Consider the following 19,598-nt stretch of genomic DNA (forward strand, 5'->3'; position numbering starts at 1 on the left):
GAGCGACAATGAGCCAAAAGATGGGCAAGGACAGTGACGACACGAACTCTTTGGACGCGCGCGTTCGTCGCGTGCGGGTGAGTGGACTGAAGTAGGTCACGTGATTTGTAAACAGTAGGCGGCAACAACGTCACTGGCTGGAATGGACGACGAGGAAGGAGGTCATGGCGGCGGCAACGACGATGCCAACGACGACGACGACGACGCGCCTACGACGAGGATCAAGCATGGGCGCGCATCATTAAGTCTTTGTCTCTTTCAGACCCCATTGCTCTGGAATCTGATCTGATCTGATCTGACCTGGCTGGCTGGGTTGGACAGTGCGCCAGCCACCGCAACCACCACTGCTTTGATCTCTTCCATCTTGTGCACCCACACTGCGCAGTAGCCCCGCGACGCCACGCCGCGGCAACATGGCCAGGACACGACGACCCGACCCACCAACCCGTGCACGGCGGCATGGCACAGCCAAAGCGGTGCGGCGGTGACGCCGAGGGCAGGGGGAGAGGTAGGGGGGCTCCAGGCACCAAGTCTCCACGATTCCAGCAGACAAAAAGCAGCCTCGTCGGGAGCCGAGTTGTGAGTGCATGCCGTTCTGACATGGTATCACTATGAGCTGATGCACAAGCAAGCAGCTTGCCGGCCAGCATTGCTATGATTAGCGTTTCGGGACTGACTTTTGGGCCGAATTACTCACGTTGTTAATGAAACGACTAACCAGCCTGCCCTGATTTGACCGTGAACAGCGTCATTGCGACGTGGTAGTGGTGCGTGTCCTGGGCCGCTGCGCCGCCTGGCGCCAGGCGCTCGGCCACCGACCGACCGACACGCCACCACAAGTCGAACTGTTCGGCTTGGCTCAGAGAGGGAAAAACAAAAACACGCCGTCTGAGTGGCTTCGTCGTTCGGCGTCGTCACTAGCAAGCTGCGCTGCTAACTCGCCCTCGTCAACAATACACTCCACACACTCCCACGCACACATCCAGCGACTTTATAGCTTGTGCAATCCCACCCAGTCTCTTGCATCCGCCCATTCTCTCTCACACTTGACACCTCGACCCCACCCCGCTCCTGTCGCTCCAACATGTGAGCTAGCTGCCGTTCCCACCCGCCAGCAACGCCGACTGACGCTCCCACAGGGACACGGCTGGAGTGCACGCCGCGCACCGCGCCGAGCACCTCGCGCGCCAGGCAGCGCGTGAGGCGCGCGCTTCATACTATGCGCACCCCCTCCTCCACCTGCACACCTACGTCGGCGAGGAGTCCCACTCGGATACGGATACGGATTCGTCCTCCGAGCACGAGCACAACCTCCCTCCCCTCGTGTCGCCTGCCGCTGCCCCGCTCAATGCTCCTTTCTCGGCAGAGGCCCCGGTGCCGGTGGCGGGCTCGTCGACCGGTGTTGAGGCTGAAGGTCCCCCCGTTCCTCCCAAGACTGCGGACGCGCTCCTGAACAAGCTCCCGCCTGCTACAAAGGATGAGGAGGACCAGCCCACCACCGCCGTCTTTCCTCGCCCCGGCCCTACTGCCGATGACATCGAGGCGGCTCGTAAAGCCCCCAAGGCTGCTACCGGTCCGAACGGCGCGTCGGGCGAGGATGAGCCCCACTGGAGCACGACTGCTGTCATGCAGCCTCACCTGCAGCTCATGTGAGTCGCTTCCGACGATCCACAGCTTACGCCACAGGTGCGGTCCTTTGCTGTCCTACTACACGATTCTTGACGGCGTCTGGTACGGTGCAGCCCTCGTCGTGACTGCCGACAAGTGAGTGTTTGCATGTGCACACTGGCTCCACAGCTCACAGCATCAGTGGAAGCCAGTTCGAGCCTACGCCCTGGCTTCACCTCCGCTTCAACCAGTACGCCGGCATCGACCAGACTGGACCGGAAGCTCTGCCTCCAAAGACGATCCCATCCCAAAGGATCTACACGTACAACGACCTCAAGCAGGGGCCGTGCTCGTTCTGGCGCTTCATGCTGCAGATCCCGCTCCAACACACCGAGACGGCAGTTCGATACAGCCTGAACCGCGGTGCCGAGCTCGAGTTTGTCGTGCCTGCTGTCGGCCAGAACCTCCGCTGGACTGCCCACAGTTGTAATGGTGAGTTGGATCGCCGAGCAGTGCAGCTGACGAGCTCCAGGCTTCTCATCCGGCGTCAACCCCGACGACTTCAAGGGCGAGTGGGATTCGGGCTACGATCCCCTCTGGGAAGACATGCTCGAGAAGCACCACCTGCAGCCCTATCACTGCATGGTGGGCGGCGGAGATCAGATCTACTGCGATGCTCTGACGTTTGAGCCGGAGATGCAGTGTGAGTGGAAGGCAAACCCCGTGTTGGCTGACACGTCTGCAGCGTGGATCACTGCTCCGGATCGCAAGTCCAAGCTCAACCACCCCGTCACAGATGACTTTGTGAGTGGCTCAGGAATGATTGCGAGGCTGACTGCGACAGAAAGCGGCTCTAGACCGCTTCTTGTGAGCTCGCCTTCCGCGCTCATGCTAACTGCCAGCTTCAACCACTACGCCCTGCACTTCCGCCGTGGCGCGTTTGGTCGTGCCAACTCGACAATTCCAATGTCAGTGCAGCCCTCACATCCTAGCTGACATCTGCAGGGTCAACATGCTGGATGACCACGACGTCATTGACGGCTTTGGAACGTACGACGACGAGACGATGGCCTCGCCTTTGTTCTCGTACATCGGCAATCGTGGATACTTCGTGAGTTGGCTGAGCCTCAACTGGACTGACCATGCCAGTGGTTCCTGCTGTTCCAGCTGTTCACGGTGGACGAGATCGATGGCATCGACCACCCCTACCCGACGCACCCCGTCAAGAGCATGGTCATTGGTGCCCATGGCCCGTGGATTCCGTTCCACAACCACTCGCTCTCCGTGTACCTTGGCCCCAAGGTCCACATGTTTGCCATCGACTGCCGTTCAGAGCGCAAGCTGCACCAGGTTGTCTCCCCCGAGACATACGGTATCATCTTCGACCTCATCGGCCGACTCCCACCGGACGTCGAGCAGCTCGTCATCCAACTCGGCGTGCCCATTGGTGAGTTGGCCCTTCCGCTCTTGCTAACCCCCAGCCTACCCCCGCATGTCCTTCCTCGAGCATTTCCTTGGCGCTAAATACAACCCCGTCAACATTCTCGCCCGGCACAACGCCCTCGGCCTCGGCGGCATGGTGAACAAGTTCAACCAGGCCTCGGAGCTTCTCGATGACCTCAACGACCACTGGTGTGCAAACGTCCACAAGAAGGAGCGCAACTGGCTCGTGCTGGAGCTGCAGCGCGTCGCCCAGAGCCAGAAGCTGCGCGTCACCTTCCTCTCTGGCGACGTGCACCTCGCCGCGGTCGGCTGTCTGTACACTCACAAGGCCAAGCTCGCGCCTGAGGCCGACCACCGTTACATGCTCAACATTGTCTCGAGCGCCATTGTCAACACGCCGCCCCCAGCAGGCGCGGCGGCGATGGTTGCAAAGTTGTCGGGGCACAAGCACCGCACCCTGCACAGTGGGTTAATGGCTCCTCCCTCGCGCTGACCCTTTGCAGAGCAGCGCACCGACGAGATGATGCTCCCAATTTTCGACAAGGACACTGATGGCAAGAAGCAACGCAAGCCTGTGAGTTATCGTTGTCGTCGTTCTGGTCGTGGCTGACGACCGATAGTACGTCCTGCCACGACGAAACTATACCGCCATCCAGTACCTTGACACCGGTGACCTCCTCTTTGATCTTCGTGTTGAGAAGTTCAAGGGCGCTGGTGACACGGTCTCGTATCCCGTCAAGGCGCCGCCTCCCCGCTGGGAGGCTCGCACTGGCACTTCTGTCGGCGCTCCTTCCGGTGCGCCTTCCATTCAGAACGGCGTTCCCAACTGAGCGGCGTCGCAGTAAAACGGCACAGAGCATGGCGATGGCTTGTGCTCAGAGTAGAAGAAGCTTGATACCCCCTGATACCCCCAGTTGGGTCTTCATAATGGCGCGTTTAATGCAGAGTCCACAGCCATGACTTGGAACAGATGCATCATATCACACAGCCCATGGACACGCACACACCGGTCCAACATCTGTAGAGTCACATCATCATCATCCCCTGTCGTCACCTCGTAGCCCTCTGGCTGTGTCATCTGGTGGGGTAAATCAAAAGATTGGGTGGAAATCAATCGGGTATACTTAGAATCCCTCTTCTTCCTCTTCTTCTCCAACTGGGACGTGGTCAGCGATCGTCTGCAAACCAGTGACAGGTACTCACCAAAGTGGAGAGGCTCTCCGTGCTTGTACCTCGCGGGGCTCGGTTCGCGGCCCGGTGTGAGATCAAAGATAGGACCTGGTGGGTTCAGACCGTATTCGTCGGCACTGAACGAGCTGTCTGGGCGCTCTTGAGAAAACACACGCTCTAAAACCGAGTCACGCTCGCCTCCGTAGGCAGAGTTTGTCCTCTCGCTCGCATAGGTACGCTCGATGTACGAGTCGCGGTTATCGTCGATGCCGCCGTAGGCAGCGTCCTCGCTGAACTCGGTGAAGTCGGTATTGTTGGTCACGTTGCTGTCGCGGTACCCGTCGACAATCGAGAAGATGGCGTCACGCTGGGTAGCCACGCGCGGCTTGGGGGCAACGAGACCCTCGTAACCCGGCGAGTACGGGGGCTCAGTGGTAGACTCATCCTCGACGGCGAGAATCTCGCGGGTGGCCGCGACCGGGGACTCGGAGGGCGACTGCCGGCGGCGCATCGAGATCGAGTCGGATGGCTGGACCGACGTGTCGTCCCCATTAGAGGTACGAACTGAGCTAGCATGTGAGTCTTGACCGCCGTGGTGTGAGTACGAGTTGCCCACGCCGTGGTCGTAGTGGGGCTGGTCGTCATTCTCGTAGTGCCGATGCCTGTGGTCATCGGCAAAGTCGTCATACTCGCGGCCGTGCTCGTCAACAGAGCGGTCATATTCGTAGCGGTCTCCCCCGTCGGACAGACGGTCGGCGCTCTGAAGCTGAAGTGGCGGCTCAAGCGCAGGCAGCGGCTTGTTTGTCGCGGGCTTTGGGCTCACGCTGAGGCGCGCAAACTTGCCGGTTGGGGGGCTGACGTCGAGTCTGCGGGCGGGCGACTTTTCGTTGAAAGGCTCGACGGTGAGGTCCTTGACCGTGGCATCGCGGTCCATGGGGCGAGCACCGTTGGCAATTAAGATGTCTGGAACGTCAGCGAGTGCCGGCCACAGCTCCCTTACCCATCCACTTCTCCTCGGCGTCGGCCTGCGGACTGTTGTTGCCCGAGCTCAGGCCGCTTGCAGACTGCAGCTCAAAGTCCATCGAAACCTCGCGCTGCTGCTCGCTGCGGTTTTTACGCGCCTTTTCCCGTTGGTCAGTGCCAGACTTGACGCGGCGAATCGACTTGAAGATGTTGGCTCGTGATGTGCTGGATGCCTTGCTGTGCTCGTCATCCGCCCGCTTTCGGCCACCAGCTTCTGGGGTCGACGGACTGTTGCCTGCCGACTTGGAGATCGTGGGGACTGCGAGCGGCTTGTTGGACGAAACGCTCTTGGGCAGTGGCGGAACAGGAGGGACCTTGGCCGTCGTCTTGGGTGTCATAGGGTCGGCCGCCGCGTGCCAAAGGGAAGACGACACTGAGTGGTCGGCTCGAGACAAAGTGAGCTTCTTCTGCGAACCCCGGAACAGCATCTTGTCAAAGTCTTCGTGTCGCGTGTCGGCTTGGAACTTGTCCTTCTTTCGCCTCGAGAAAATCGACTGGAGCGTCTTCTTGCGCTTGGGGTCGGCAACTGCCATCTGGTAGTCCAGTGGGACACGCTCCTCGAACAGGAAGTAGATGTCGGTTGTCCGGGGGTCCTTGTGAGGGTGAGGAGCGTCTTGCTCTTCGGGGTGACTCGGGCGGGCGCGGTACTCGATCAGAGCCCAAGCAGCCTCCTTGAAGGTCAACTCCTCGCGATCTGTCCACCCAGCACCCATCATGAGGTCGGACCAACAGTCGACAAAGGCTTCCTCCAGGTAGATACGGCCCTTGGAATCAGCGCCTTCGAAGCCAGCTGCGGGTCCTGTGCGAGGCGTGGTGTCGTGGGTGAAGGGGGTGGCCTCCTTTTGGGTCTTCTGGAGCCTGCGTCTCAGCTCGTCGCGCTCCTTCGGCCACTCTGTGATCGATGACTGCACAGGGGCAGAGAACGTGAGAGAGGCCGTGAGGAACGGTTCTGAGCGCGAAAAGCCACCGCCGGCGGAGGCGAACTCGCTCCAGTCCATGGTCTGTCTGCGCTCGGCGACGCTCTGCTCTGGTCAGTAATGCTGAGAACTGGGGCTCACCATCTTTGCGCTTTCGTTCAGGTCGAACTGCAGTCGCTGTCCAATGTCGCCAGGGTCCGAGTTCTGGGACGACGAGGTGTTGGGGTTTCTCGTCTTCGGGGCATCGAAACCCATGTCCTCGAACGCGCTCCATTCCTTGCCGGCAAGACTGCCAAACTTGCCGTCTTCGGCCTCATCCTTGTCCTCGGACTTGGATGCCTCCTTGGGCTTGAGTGACATGCCGTACACGGTCTTGCCGTCGCCCTGCTTGTGGGAGAGGGGGAGAGGGAGCGACTCCTTGACGCCCATTTTGCGACGCCAGCCCGCCGAAAACTTGGGGCGCGATGCCTCGCCTCGGCGGCTGTTGAGCACGACACGACCCCACGTGTCCCAGCCAGTGGGGATGTCGTCCACCCAGGTCTCGGCGTTGACGACGAGGTCGCGAGAGTACGCCCTGACGGTACGGCTGGCGACCTCGCATCGGACAACACGAGCAGCGCGTCGTGGGCGGCCACGTGACAAGTCGGCGTCCGAGGCGATCATGGAAGGATATCCGTTGACCCATTCCTTTAACCTGGACGGGAGGTCGGAGAGACCGAGGCCATCCTTCTTGCCAGTCGACCGAATGTACGACAAGAGCAGGTGCTCTGTGGCCGATGCGGCTTTGACAAATGCCGCATGGGCGGTCAGGCAGGGCGTGTTTGTTGGAATGTCAAAGAGAAGGGGAGCGAACAGCGACGCCAAGCTGTGTGGGGTGAGACCCGAAAGATGGGAGTGCGCGGCAAAGCGCGACAGGAGGCCAAACAGGGGGTTGACGATGTAGTAGTACACATCTGAGGGCAGGATCGAGCCCAGAGTGGTAAAGGCGTCGGTTGGGTACTTTGCCACTGCGTCGGGTGAGCTCCTGCACTGCCACTGGCATGTCACTTACATCGCTCGCGGCCTCGCCACTCCTCATAGACGTCCCAGTCAAAGCATCCGTGGCAGGCCTCTCGTGTTCCCTCACGCACACGCGTCATGCGCGCCAGAGCCCATCTCAGCAGCCACGCGAGTTCGTGATCGCTGGCAAACTTGACATCCTGGAGGAAGTTGTCGTGGGCCGACTTTGGGGGTGTCCGCGACGAGGTCCTGAAGCAAGGTCTCAGCGGCGCACGGGGCACATCTCAAACACCCTGGCACACTCACCGAACGGTTTGAACAAATGACTGAATGAACATTTTAAGTCGCGTCTGGTTTAGCTCGAGGCTCTGGTTGGAGAAGAGCATGGGCGTGTCGAGCGCTGTGCCCCCGTTAGTGCATTCCTGGATACGACTGTGCGCTGTGCTGCTCACCCCTGCGCCCCAGTTCGGCGCCAACATCGCGAATGACTCGAGCTACCTCGTCGAGGCCGAGGATGACGTTCTTGCCAGCCCCGCCGAGGAAGCCATAGGGCCTGGGCGCGTTCGGGTCATCGGCCACCGACGCCGAGTCCGAGGCGACAAGCGCCTGGGCGCTGAGAGGAACATTTGTCGTCAAGAACGAGTACTGGAGCGGCAACAGGGTCTGAGCTGAAGCCGACGGGGTAAGATCCGCCTGAGTCCCGGGCGAGGTTGGGACATTGACGGTACGGGGTGAGCTGAAGCTGAAGTGGTGTGTTAGCGACATGCAGAATAATGGCATTGTCAATGGAGTAGATGCGAGAGTGGGTGTTAAGGCCTGTGTGTGCTCGCACTTACCCAGGTACAGTGCCGAACTCGCCCACACTCGTGCTGGGAGGAACCGCGCTTGAGCCGTTCCAGGTCTTTGCGAGGCCAACCAGACGCCTGTCGCCCGCCGTCGGTGATCCGGTCACGAGCACCGCCGGCGCGCGATCCCTCTTGGGCGGCTGGTGAGAGCGGGAGAAGAGGGAAGGCATCGCGGTGTGCTCGGGGAGGGGTGGATGAGCGACGTGTCGGTGTCGTCGGTGTTGTGCTGGCTGGCGTCTAGAAGACTAGGCTGGGGCAGAGCGGGAACGGAGGCGGCGACGTCCCTCTCCAAGCACCGAGCAGTGTTGTGGCCGCCAAGGCTGTGTCGTGTTGCTCGAGGTCCTTGGGGGGGGGGGGGGGGTTGGAGGGTCGGGGGGGAAGGACGGGGGACGAGCAAGGGAGAGTGTGGGGTATGGGTGTGAGGGCCGGCGCGTGCAATGGTGGTGGTGCGGGCGCACTGTTGAACGACGAGGGGGGGAAGGAGGGAGGGAGGAGGAGAGTGATGAGGAGGAAGCGACCAAGCAAGTAGGAGTGTGCGTGCGTGCGTGCGTTGCGTTGCGCTGGGCGAGGTCGGCCGTGGTCGCGGCGGCGGCGGCGGCGGCGGGTGAATCGAGTAGCTCGGGCCTAACGAGCCTGGGGGGGAGGGGACGGCCAGTGCGCGCGACGAGGTGCCGGCTGGCTGGGACGCGTTTGTGGGCCAAAGGGATGAGCGGGGCGGGGGGCAATAGCGGGGAGATGCCGTGCCGCAAGCGCGTGTTGGGTGCACGAGTAGGTGATGGGCCGTGTGGTCGTTGTCCTTGTCAACAGAGTCGACGACGACGACGACGACGACGACGACGACGAGTGAATGGAGAATTGACCTTGGCGGTGAGTGCGATCTGTTGCTCGTCGTTGATGCTTGCTAGGTTGGTACAACAGGCGTCGTAACGGCCAACAACATGGACCTGTGACACACCTGGCTGGGGGTGGGGGGTCGGGTCAGCGCGCCGCTGCTTACGGGAGTGCGACGAGCAAGGAGCAACGAGCAAGGGAGGGGAGGGGGAGGGGTAAGCTAGGCTAACTAGGCGGGCGGGGCGGGGCGGGTACGACAACAGCCAGCGGCCAGGCAGCGAGCAAGCCAGCGACGACGAGCAAGGGTACGGCAGCAGAGGGCATCGACGAGATCGCATGGGCCCAGGCTAGAGCGCTGACTGCCTGCCTGCCTGGCTGATGCTCACGGCGCGTCCTTGTCCTCACTTCCTCGTCGTTCCCGGTCGCGACAAGTCCCCTTGGCTATTTACCCCTTGGCCCAGGAACTCACTTACCGTCGGTACGGCGCGTGCAGCGTGCGTGCAGGCGTGGAGGTGGGTCGAGTGCAAGAGCAGGTCGTCGCGGCGGCGACGAGCGAGGTCAAGTGGGTATTGGTTCCCGACAGTGTGCCCGTCGTTGGCTTGGGCCGAGTGCACCCCTGACGCTTGCCCTCTGCTCGTCTGCGGCGGCTCGAGTCGCCCGCGCCTGGCCTGGCCTTTTCCTCGCGCGCCTCGCGCCTGCCCTTGCGCGGCCCGCGGCCCACTGCACGTCGTCGACTTTGAAACGCCTCCCGCGCGGTTGAAACGGCAAGTAGAATCAGCCAAACTGCCCGTTGCAGCAACGACTCGAGCGCATTGCGCACGCGAGTCTGTTGCATCTTCTCCTAGCTGCGAGCGTCGTCTAACGGCTCACAACGCAGGAGCGGTGACAGCGACCCACCCCCGATGCATACCGACAACAGCCAAACAACCCCCTTGGCATCCACAGAGTAGGGACGCCCGTTTCAACCTTGCCGGCAGCGGCGCCGTCGCGCCGTCGCCCATACATAGGGATGGCTCGGACAAAGGCAAAAAGGCCAGGCCAGAACCGACGCCGCGACGCCGACGGGCGACATTGGCTTGCCCGAACGCCCCGCGGCGCCACCTCTGATCCTGTCCTGCGCCGTGCTGCGCTGCCGGGCCGGCGGGTCGAGACAGCCCAGCCCAGCCCAGCCCCGGCCCAGCAAGCCGCCGCCGCCGTTGCCGCTCTCGGCGGCGCAGACCACCTCGCTGATGGCTACCACATCGAGTCCTTTGGACAGGCGTGCTGCATTCCGTCCAGCCCCAGCTCGAGTGCGCCCGGCGAAACCATCGCCGCGGGCAGCGACGCGCCGACGCGATCGAGGCCCGCGGCGCGTCTCTTACGTGGCCAGCGAGATCGGGTGCGGCGCGACCGACCCGATAAGCATTTCGCGTCCCGTCCCAGAACCAGCCAGCGCTACCCTGGCCACTGGCGACCTTTGGACGGCACACGGCCACGTGGGGGATTGGTGCGCGCGCGGGCGTGAATGAGCGCGGCGCGGCGTGCGGCGACACTCGGTGTGCGGAGCGAGGTGCTCGCCGTGGGTTGTCACCTCGCGAGTGTGAAGGAGGGAGGCCAACGTCACAACCCTGACGCGTTTCGAGCGTGTCCTGGCAACGAGCAGAAATCATGCGCGTCGCGTGTGCGCGTGCGCTACGTGCTACGCGTTGCGGTTGCGATGCATGCGTACGGCAGGTCGCTGGGAAGATGGGAAGTGGCGGCGAGGAGGGCAGAGCGCGCGTGACCGAGCCCGGTGTGTCCAGGCTGCGGCTCGCTTGGCTTGCTCTGCTGACATGTTGTCGCGTAGCCGAGCTGTGGAGCTGTGGGCGTGCTGACATGCGCGCGGTATCGAAGCCCCCGGGGCGGTGATGGCGAGCACTGCACCAGCACTGCACCGCTGGGCCCTATGCATCGGACGCCTAGTCGCCGCGTCGTGAGCAGCAGCGATTCGCTGATCGGCGGCAGTGCGGAACGGAGCTGCCCCCGCCCTCAGCGTACGATGACACCGCTTGACCGAGCTTGCGCGGCGGCCTACGCAATCCCTCGGCGTGGAGCCGTGCGGCGTTCTAGCAGGTGGTAACGCGGCGTTCCCCAGCACACACGTCAGTTTGGCAGACCGCATCTCGTCGGTGCCATGCATCGGGGTGTCGCTGCCATCACCTTGGCCGGCGGCGGCAGCGGGGGGAAGACGCATTTTTTCCCCTCGGCTGGGTGTATTTCGACGGCGGCGACTGTGACGACTTTGTGGGCCGGCCTGACTCATCGTGCCCGCGCGCCGGGTGCCTCTTGGTCACTCATACGCGGGTCACGTGACTCGCGCCACCACAGCCCAGCTCGGTGATCGGGCTCGGTCTACCGCGGCCGGGCCGACGACTGCTGCTGCTGTACAGTGATGAGGCAGCAAAGCATCATCACGATGCATGGAAAATACTTCACTTGTCTCACTTTGTCACAAACGTGCCACTCGGACCTACTTGCTCGACCTCGTCGCATCGTCGAAGCACCGCACAGTGACTGCCTGCCTGCCTGCACACCCCCCCCGCGCCCGCCTACCACGGCCCTCTTTACAGTCACGCAGACCTGCTCAGCGGCGGCGGACTCGCCCCGACGGAACCAAATCCCGCGGCCCACCGGCGATCCCCCCCTGCACCTCCACCCACCTCGGTCTCACTCGCGAGGGTGTTATCAAGCAGCATTGCACCACCCCGAGACGCTTCTCAACGACTCTTTAACACTTGCCATCGCTCCATCTTACACACAGTTGAACGCGCACACCTCACGACGGTTCGCGTACACTCTCATCGCACACGCACGACCCGACCCGACCCACCCACACCACCACCACCCACCCTTGGCCTCACGCGTCCTTCTCGGCGATCCGCCGCTCGACTCCACCCCAACCACACCTCGCCTTTCACCATCCCCCAACCCCACCCCCCATCTCTCACCATGACCAACGCCACCCAGTCGCTCAAGATCGACGTGACGGTAAGCACACGCCCGCTGCACCTGGTGGCAACAGCTCACGCGCCCAGTCGGACATGCTCTGCCCCTTCTGTCTGCTGGGATTGAAACAGCTCGAACTAGGTACGCACCAGAGCACCACAATGGTGAGACCTTTTGCATAGGCTCACACCGCCCAGCAATTACGCGCTACCGCGAGCAGAACCCCCAACCGCTCGACATCAACATCCGGATCCACCCGTTCCAGCTCAACAACATGTTGACAGACGAGCCGGAATCGCGCGAGGAATGGGCCGTCCGCAAGTTTGGCCCCGAGCAAGCCATCGCTCTGCGCTCGTGCTTGAACGACAAGTTTGCCACTGTCGGACTGCCAGAAATGTGAGTCGACTTGTCTGGAACATTGTGGCAGTGGCGAGCCGTGGCGCTTAACCGGCCGCCGGCCACCACGAGCCGTGAGCGCGGCGTGTCGTGTCGCCCGCGCCGGGCGTGTCTCTTGCTGTACCGTTCCGCTCCGCTCCGCATGCTTTGCTCTTGGCGCACATGCTGACCAACCGCAGTGTCAGCGGAGGACAGCTCTCGTCGTCACACCACGCGCAGCGCATCACCGAATACGCCGGCCACATCCGGCCAGAGGCCCAGTTGCCACTGGTGATGGAGCTGTGCGAGGCCACGCACATCGAGGGCACTGCCCCGTCGGACAAGGACGTCCTCGCCCGCGTTAGCACCAAGCACGGTCTGTTTTCCAGCGAGGAGGAGGCACGCGAGTGGCTCGACTCGAACGCCTACGACATCGAGGTGCGCAAGGCGTACCAGAATGCCCAGAAGCAGGGCATCACCGGTGTGCCGTTCTTCGTGTTCCAGGACAAGTACGCCGCGTCTGGCGCCATGGGCGTGGACGAGTTTGTCAACATCATCGGCGAGATCTTCAAGAGAGAGAAGGATTCGTCGCCGCAGCCGCTGATGGTCGTCGGCGACCAGTGCGACATCCACGACCAGTGCAACAGTGCGGAGTTCCACCCGGAGCGTGTGCTTTGAGCTACTCTGTGTTGTTAAGAGTGCCGGCGGGCACGCACCAGTGATAAACCCGCCCGCGATACTGTTACGTGCCGACTGCTCCTCCAGTCGGCAGCCTCCTCCGACATTGCCCATGCCACCATGCCCAGCCACCCGAGCTTGCCCCTGCTCCCACCAGCTCGCCCATCCCCCCGCCAGCTCCCCCACGCCCCCACCGTCTTGTCCCTCGCCCTGGGCTCCGCCTTGCGCGCACCCCTGGCCATCCCGATCCTATTTGTTGTCGCCCCGCGGGCGACCCTGTTGTGGCTACGGCCTTGTCATAGTTTTATAGTAGTGTGATGACAGTCATGCGTTTAGAGTGGCGGGGAGGCGGGTTGCTGGGGTCGTGCGAGGGGGCGCGGGGGCGACAAGGGTGTGTGTCCACGCCTCGTGTCGGCGTCGAAGTGGCGCGGGTACGTCGCCCTGCCGATCATCCAACGTGTCGAGTGTAACAACGCAGCGCGACGTCGTCCACTCCGGCCACTCCCTCACAACTCTACAATGCCAGCAACCCGGCGCAACAAGTCGCGACCCAAGCCAGCGGACACCCGCGAGGCCGCCTCTCTCGCCGCCCCGCCCACCCTCCGCCCCGACCCAGCGCCAGCCCAAGCAGACACCAAGCCCAAGCTGGGCGCCCCAACCTCCGGTGTGGACTTCAAGCGCACCGCTTCCACAGCCGGCCCGCGTCGCCCTCGCCATGAGCCCAAGCCCGAGCCCAGGCCCAACGAGTTCACCATCACGCTGCAGGGGAGCAAGGGGGGGCGCGCGTACCGCCTCACGCACCGCGTCACGCCCGGCAAGGCGGTGGGGAGTGTCAAGGGGTGGATGTGTAGGGTGTTTGGGTATGAGCGGGCGTGTTGAGGTGGGTGGGGTGTGGTGGGGCGGGGTGTGGTGGGGCGGGGAGTGGTGTGGTGAAGTCGGCCGGGTGGGGTGGGCGGTGGGAGGAGGGAGGGGGGCGGGGTCGGAGGCGAGGAGGCGAGGAGGCGAGGAGGCGAGGACGCGCTGACGCCCCCCGCAGGCTGGTGCACGATGGCCGCGTGTGCGCCGACGCCGATACCATGGCGGCCCTCGGCGCAGAGGACGGCGACGTGTTCGACGTGTACCTCGAGCGTGGGTGCGGGCGTGGGCGGGGCTGACGGCAGAGCTGGGTGGGTAGGGTGTGGGCGGGGGCGTGGGCGTGGGGCTGTAGGCTGTAGTGCGTGCGGTGGGATGTAATGTTGGCTGCAGTCTCGGCGGGGGGGTGTGGTCAGGCGAGGCTGCCGTAGCAAGGCGAGGGGCCGTCCAGCAGCAATAAGCCCCGGCCAAGTGCCACAACTCATCTCTCCTCCGCATTCCTCTTGCGCGCCCCCCACCACCATGTCCGAAGACGGCGAGCTCGGCCAGCGCTGGCCCGCGCCGCCCGCGACGCCGCGCACCGCCGCCGCAGCCCACGCCGCCGACTACGCCGCGCTCCAGACCCGCCTGCGGCACGCGTACCTCTTCACCCCGCGCGGGGACGGCGGCGCGCGCACGATCACCGCCAGCGGCAGCACCGACGCCTCGATGAGCGCGTACACCAGTGACACCTACGCCGACGCCGGCGACACCAAGCCGCGCGTCGCGCGCGCCGACCCCGGCTCCCGCGGCGTCGACTTCCGCCGCGTGCCCCAGGCGCCGGGAACCCCCACTACGCTGGTGAGTGAGCCCCCCCCCCCCCCCAACCCCACCCCCCGCTCACACCCCAGGCGCCGCCCGCCCGCACAACCCCGCCGAGTTCCCCATCAACCTCCAGGGGAGCAAGGACGGGCGCGCGTATTCGATCAGGTACCACACCGTGCCGTGGGCGCGCGTCGAGCAGGTCAAGGTGGCGGGCGCGGACGGGGCGGGGCTGACGGCAGCGCTGGATGCACTACAAGTTCGGGTACGCGCTCGACGAGCTCCGGTGCGTCTGAGGGGGAGGGGGGCGCTGACGCCAGCCTGATCTACGACGGGCGCGTGTGCCGCGACTGGGACACGATGGAGCAGCTCGGCGTCGAGGCCGGCGACTGGTTCGACATCTTCCTCGAGCGTGCGTGTGTGTGCTGGGCAAGCTGACGTTCAGAGACTGGCGGGTAGTCGTTGCGCACAGGTGACAGTCTCTCCGACGTCTTGAAGTGATACAAAGTCTTGTTCGTATGCATGTAGTTTGTGAGCTGGGGGTGGTGGCGTGGTTGGCGTGGTGGTTTGCGGCACGCAACCGCTCTCGCCCGGTTGATGTCACCTCGTCTCCCTCGTTGTCACTTTTGCACTCACCACTTGCTCACCGAGAAACCCTCCTTCCTCAACCTCACCACACCTCTCTGCACCTCTAGAGCAACACCGTCGCATCACCTGCCATCGCACCTCACACCATGCCCGTCACCGCACCACACGCCATGCCCACCACGCGCGCCCCCTCGCTCTCCCCCGCGCACTGGGTGCACAAGGTCAGCCAGCCCAGCCAGCCCAACCCCCACCTCAAGCCCGAGCTCAAGCCAGCCAGCACCCCCGCGGCCGACTCGTCCCTCTCGGTGCTCGACATCAAGCCCAAGATCGACGGCCTCGTGCCCGAGGGCATCGACTTCAAGCCCCTGCCCAACGTCGTCAGGCAGCGTGAGTCGACTCCACCAGGGGGCTCCTTGCCTTCCCCCACTAACGACACGATCAGCTCATCGAGCGCGTGTCCCCAACGTCAACTCCATCAGGATCAGCCTGCAGGGCAGCCGCGACGGCGTGCCGTACCTCACCTGGCTGCGCGTGTACCCCGACACGAGTGTGGAGCGTATCAAGGTATGCATCGGGGAGTCCGCGGCTGACCGTAGGACTACCTCAACACGGAGTACGGCTACGACGCCTCCAAGCTGCGGTAGGTGTAGCCGCTCGGCAATGCTGACCGCCAGCCTGCTCTACGACGGCAAGATCCTCAAGGACACGGATAGGACCCAGTCGCTCGAGCTCGAGGAGGGCGATAACATCGACGTCTACCTTGAACGTGAGTAGGGTGGCGACCTGGCTGACTGGCGCAGAGATTGGCGGGGCGTGATCGGCCAGGCGGGCGCAGAGACCAGCGTGCGGCGGAGGTTGTTTTTTCCGCCATTTTAATCCGCCACGCGCCTGCTCGACACTGTATGCAGACAATGGCAGCAGAGGAGGACTCTTGTATAGCGCATAAAAATTCCAACTCGTGCCGTGTACACCCTCGAGAATGGATGGAGGAAGGCGGGTCATGCGTTGTGGCCACTGACGGCGGGTGGACATGACTAATTTCCCCAATCCACCATCTTCTCTTCCACACCATCCACCTTCCACGTCTTCCTTTCGTGAGCCGCTCAACCTCGTCACCCCCAACCTCAACCACAAACAACATGAGGATCGAAACGTTCATTGAATACATCCCAGGCCCGCACCCCAAGGCCGCCTATAGCGAGCAGCACCAGAAGAGGGAAGCCCATGTGACCAAGTCGCTGCCGGCCGTCACATTCGTGCTCACGCGTGTCCCGATCCGCAAGTGACCCGTCGAACCAGACTCACCCGCCCAGCACCCGACCAGTCTCCACTTCGCCAAAACGAACTCCGAGTTCTCTTACAGGCCGAGGAGCTGCCATTCAAGCACACGCTCGCGCTCACGCCCACGTCGACGTGCGCAGCTGTCAAGGTAGGGTGCCCTTGCCGTGCCCGCTCACGGTAGCGCCACTTAGTCGACTTTTGGGGGTACGAGGAAGACGGGGTCAGGTGAGCTAAAGTTTTGATCCACGCTGTAGCCCAGCTCACGCTCAGCATTGTGGTCCACGGCAGGGCGATGCGGCCGGACGACATTGTCCTGCGCTGCTGGGGGCTGGCGGGGGCTGTAGCTGGGGTAGCTGGGCGTAGAACTACGCATGCAAAGGCGCAGTGTATCGTGATCGCATGTGGAGTGTGTTAATGTAGCGATATGTATGTACGTAGCTGCAGCTGCAGCAGATTGGTTGGTGCTGCAGCAGAGTGGCGGGTGCTGGACGCGTGGACTGTGTGCTGCAGGTGGGCCGCCACACACCAAAGTTGTGCGCCGATCCTGACTGCCTCGACATTCGCAACGTCACCTCCACAAACCACCCACATCACAACAACACAACAACAACCCACACCATGCCCAAGAAGAAGAAGCAGCCCTCAAAGCCTGGCACGCACCCGTACTCGGCCCCAGCCAAGCCCGCCGCCGCCCAGCCCGCCGCCGAGCCCAACCGCTCCTGGGCAGCCCACCACCGCACCCACGCCGCCCTCCCCGCCCGCGCACCCACCCTCCGCCCGGCGCCGAACGTCCGTCCCACCACCCCCCGCCCAGCCCCCCTCCGCGGCCTCCTCCCCCTCCCCGCCCCTACCCACCCCCCACGCCGCGGCGTCGACTTCACGCGCCTCTCGTACGGCGCGCGCGAGCCGCGCACCCCCCACGAGCTGGTGATCAAGCTGCAGAGTGTGCGCGCCGGAAACATCTACCACGACCGCATCCGCGTCGAACTGCACGAGACGGCGTGGCACGTCAAGGTGGGTCGCTGGGTCATGCCGCAGGCGCTGACGGGAGAAATACCTCGCCAGGTACTGCGGGTACGAGATCGGCGCGGTGAGGCTGGTGTTTGACGGCGTCGCGCTTGCCGATGCGGTGAGCTTCGCCGCGCTTGGTGCGGAGGAGGGGGACGTGTTTGATGTGTACTTGGGTGAGTTTGGTGCTGTGCGTGTGCTGACGGCGCAGAGGGGGCGTGAATGCTATTGCAGTTGATGGCGGGGTGGCATGCTGCGCGCACGGACCCCCTGTGGTTGGCCATTCTCCGAGTACCTCTCTTCCTCTTTCCCCAACTCACTCACTCTGATCTCACTCACTCACCCCACTCACCCCACTCACTCGCTCTCTTTCGCGGCCCCTCACACTTTACCCAGTAAGCAACCCTCGCTCCAATGCATCCCAAGCGCCCTTGTGTCAAGAAGAAATACGAAGAGACAGTCAAGAATGAGCCCTTGGTGAAGAATGAACCCACCGACGAGAATGAACCCACCGTCGAGAATGAGCCTACCGTCGAGAATGAGCCCACCATCAAGGATGAACCAGTCGTCAAGGAAGAACCCGATGAGACTGCCAACCAGAACACCATCGCACCCGAGAATCACGCGCCGCCCGACCACCAAGCTGCTGTCATGGACGTCAAGCCCAAGATCAGGGGTTTGGAGGAGGCTGGTGTCGACTTCTATCCGCGTCCGAACTGTAAGTCCTGCTGGCAGAGAGAAGGGATGAGGCTCACGCTCAGACCACAACCGCAGGAAGGGTGAGCTCGTGATCGAGCTCAACGGTTCCAACAACGGCGTCGCGTACTCCATGGGCTTCTTCATTCGGCCTCATCAAACGGCTGGATACGTCAAGGTGCGTGGGATGGTGGGACGCACTCATCATCAAAGGACTATCTCGCTGGCGAATTTGGCTACGAGCTCGACAAGCTCCGGTAGGCCACTGTGCGCCTGCATCAACTGACCTCTAGCCTGGTCTATGACCGCCAGATCCTGAACAATGAGACAATGCGCCAGCTTGAGGTCGAGGACGGCGATGCGTTTGAGGTCTATCTCGAGCGTGAGCTGGTCCCAGGGTATCAGGACTGACTTGTGGCAGAGATCGGTGGTGGTGGTCGTGCCGAGCAAGGTGTCCGCTAGCCACCGCGAGCGGTGATGTCAATAACGAGCAAGCGCCGCCTATGTTCAATGTGGCACCCAGTCTGGCGATTGTCTCCGATTGACATGCCCCACGTCCCCCGAATGCATACCATGAGTTCCAAGTGTTGCCGTTTGTGCTGTGAGTCAGTTCTTCGGCGTCTTAGCTGGGGCGTGCGGGCTGAGGCCGTAGAGGTTGGGGCGCTGGGTTATGAGAGCGAGCGTGATTTCCAGACAGTATATGACTACTGTATCACGTCACCCACATGTCGGCGGGCGCGTGCCTTAAAAGCAGCTACACCAAGCCTTTCTCACCACTCCATCACTCTCTTACTCACGCACAGCCTTCCTCGCCCACCCGCTCACCTTCCCACCCCACGCAACCAGCAACGCTCCAAGCAACTGCATTCGCGACAATGCCGTCCGACACCGCTGTCAAGAAGGAGGCCGGCCAGAATACGAGCGCACCCAAAAAGGACGCGTCGCATGCCGAGGACGATGACGTCAAGGACATCAAGCCCAAGATCGACGGCGTGCAGGAGATCGGCGTCGACTTCCTCCCTCGTGGTCAAGGCAGGTTCTGAGCCCGCTGAGCTCTGAGAGAGCGAGAGAGGGAGAGTGCTCACAGAGATCAGGCTATGTATCCCCTTAGGCCTGGTTGGGTTTCGATCACACTCCAGGGCTCCAAGAACGGAGACTCGTACTCGATTAGGATGGGCATGAAGCCTAATCACACCGCCCGTGACCTCAAGGTGCGTTCACACTCTACATAGGAAGCGGTAAATACTCAACATCAAAGGATTATCTCACCAAAGAATACGGCTACGAGTTTGACAAGCTTCGGTAGGCTGCCGTATCGGCCACGATGCATAACATCAGTCCTCTGACCTCCAGCATCATCTACGACGGCAAGATCCTCCAGAACGAGACTATGCGCGAGCTTGAGGTCGAGGACGAGGATACGTTTGACGTCTATCTCGAGCGTGGGTAAAGCCAGGTATAACGGCACTGACCTGTTGCAGAGATTGGCGGTTCCGATCGTGCCGAGTAAGGCGTCCCG

The 19,598-nt window shown here is 62.8% G+C and overlaps 8 protein-coding genes across 8 annotated transcripts; 7 read left to right on the forward strand and 1 right to left on the reverse strand.

Annotated features, from left to right (window-relative positions):
- Positions 1–20: 20 nt before the first annotated feature.
- Q8F55_003458 (uncharacterized protein) lies at positions 21–3,881 on the forward strand (the record flags this gene model as incomplete). The annotated part of the gene is made up of 13 exons (XM_069352001.1): positions 21–91; positions 1,140–1,649; positions 1,687–1,764; positions 1,811–2,100; positions 2,141–2,311; positions 2,354–2,412; positions 2,453–2,475; positions 2,511–2,576; positions 2,614–2,719; positions 2,758–3,055; positions 3,090–3,515; positions 3,555–3,625; positions 3,672–3,881. 13 exons carry the CDS (start codon positions 21–23, stop codon positions 3,879–3,881), a joined length of 2,379 nt encoding a protein of 792 aa, XP_069209419.1.
- Positions 3,882–4,175: 294 nt separating this feature from the next.
- On the reverse strand, positions 4,176–8,175 carry Q8F55_003459 (uncharacterized protein; the record flags this gene model as incomplete). The annotated part of the gene is made up of 8 exons (XM_069352002.1): positions 4,176–4,207; positions 4,255–5,184; positions 5,222–6,266; positions 6,303–7,168; positions 7,213–7,409; positions 7,467–7,560; positions 7,613–7,902; positions 7,997–8,175. The coding sequence occupies 8 exons, from the start codon at positions 8,173–8,175 to the stop codon at positions 4,176–4,178; spliced, it is 3,633 nt and encodes a 1,210-aa protein (XP_069209420.1).
- Positions 8,176–11,803: 3,628 nt separating this feature from the next.
- Q8F55_003460 (uncharacterized protein) lies at positions 11,804–12,853 on the forward strand (the record flags this gene model as incomplete). Its single annotated transcript, XM_069352003.1, has 4 exons — positions 11,804–11,842; positions 11,890–11,941; positions 11,998–12,196; positions 12,376–12,853. 4 exons carry the CDS (start codon positions 11,804–11,806, stop codon positions 12,851–12,853), a joined length of 768 nt encoding a protein of 255 aa, XP_069209421.1.
- Positions 12,854–13,372: 519 nt separating this feature from the next.
- Positions 13,373–14,965, forward strand: SMT3_1 (SUMO protein smt3; the record flags this gene model as incomplete). Its single annotated transcript, XM_069352004.1, has 7 exons — positions 13,373–13,692; positions 13,890–13,981; positions 14,298–14,549; positions 14,596–14,714; positions 14,749–14,792; positions 14,827–14,918; positions 14,952–14,965. The coding sequence occupies 7 exons, from the start codon at positions 13,373–13,375 to the stop codon at positions 14,963–14,965; spliced, it is 933 nt and encodes a 310-aa protein (XP_069209422.1).
- Positions 14,966–15,240: 275 nt separating this feature from the next.
- SUMO1 (Small ubiquitin-related modifier 1) lies at positions 15,241–16,380 on the forward strand (the record flags this gene model as incomplete). Its single annotated transcript, XM_069352005.1, has 5 exons — positions 15,241–15,481; positions 15,537–15,658; positions 15,691–15,734; positions 15,769–15,860; positions 16,268–16,380. 5 exons carry the CDS (start codon positions 15,241–15,243, stop codon positions 16,378–16,380), a joined length of 612 nt encoding a protein of 203 aa, XP_069209423.1.
- A 613-nt stretch (positions 16,381–16,993) lies between these two features.
- Q8F55_003463 (uncharacterized protein) lies at positions 16,994–17,605 on the forward strand (the record flags this gene model as incomplete). The annotated part of the gene is made up of 3 exons (XM_069352006.1): positions 16,994–17,389; positions 17,427–17,559; positions 17,595–17,605. The coding sequence occupies 3 exons, from the start codon at positions 16,994–16,996 to the stop codon at positions 17,603–17,605; spliced, it is 540 nt and encodes a 179-aa protein (XP_069209424.1).
- A 192-nt stretch (positions 17,606–17,797) lies between these two features.
- Positions 17,798–18,541, forward strand: SMT3_2 (SUMO protein smt3; the record flags this gene model as incomplete). The annotated part of the gene is made up of 5 exons (XM_069352007.1): positions 17,798–18,101; positions 18,145–18,257; positions 18,293–18,336; positions 18,373–18,461; positions 18,501–18,541. 5 exons carry the CDS (start codon positions 17,798–17,800, stop codon positions 18,539–18,541), a joined length of 591 nt encoding a protein of 196 aa, XP_069209425.1.
- Positions 18,542–18,954: 413 nt separating this feature from the next.
- On the forward strand, positions 18,955–19,122 carry Q8F55_003465 (uncharacterized protein; the record flags this gene model as incomplete). Its single annotated transcript, XM_069352008.1, has 1 exon — positions 18,955–19,122. The coding sequence occupies one exon, from the start codon at positions 18,955–18,957 to the stop codon at positions 19,120–19,122; it is 168 nt and encodes a 55-aa protein (XP_069209426.1).
- Between the last annotated feature and the right edge of the window lie 476 nt (positions 19,123–19,598).

Source organism: Vanrija albida, assembly GCF_041260175.1.
Source record: "Vanrija albida strain AlHP1 chromosome Unknown contig_3, whole genome shotgun sequence".
Taxonomy (NCBI): Eukaryota; Fungi; Basidiomycota; class Tremellomycetes; order Trichosporonales; family Trichosporonaceae; genus Vanrija; species Vanrija albida.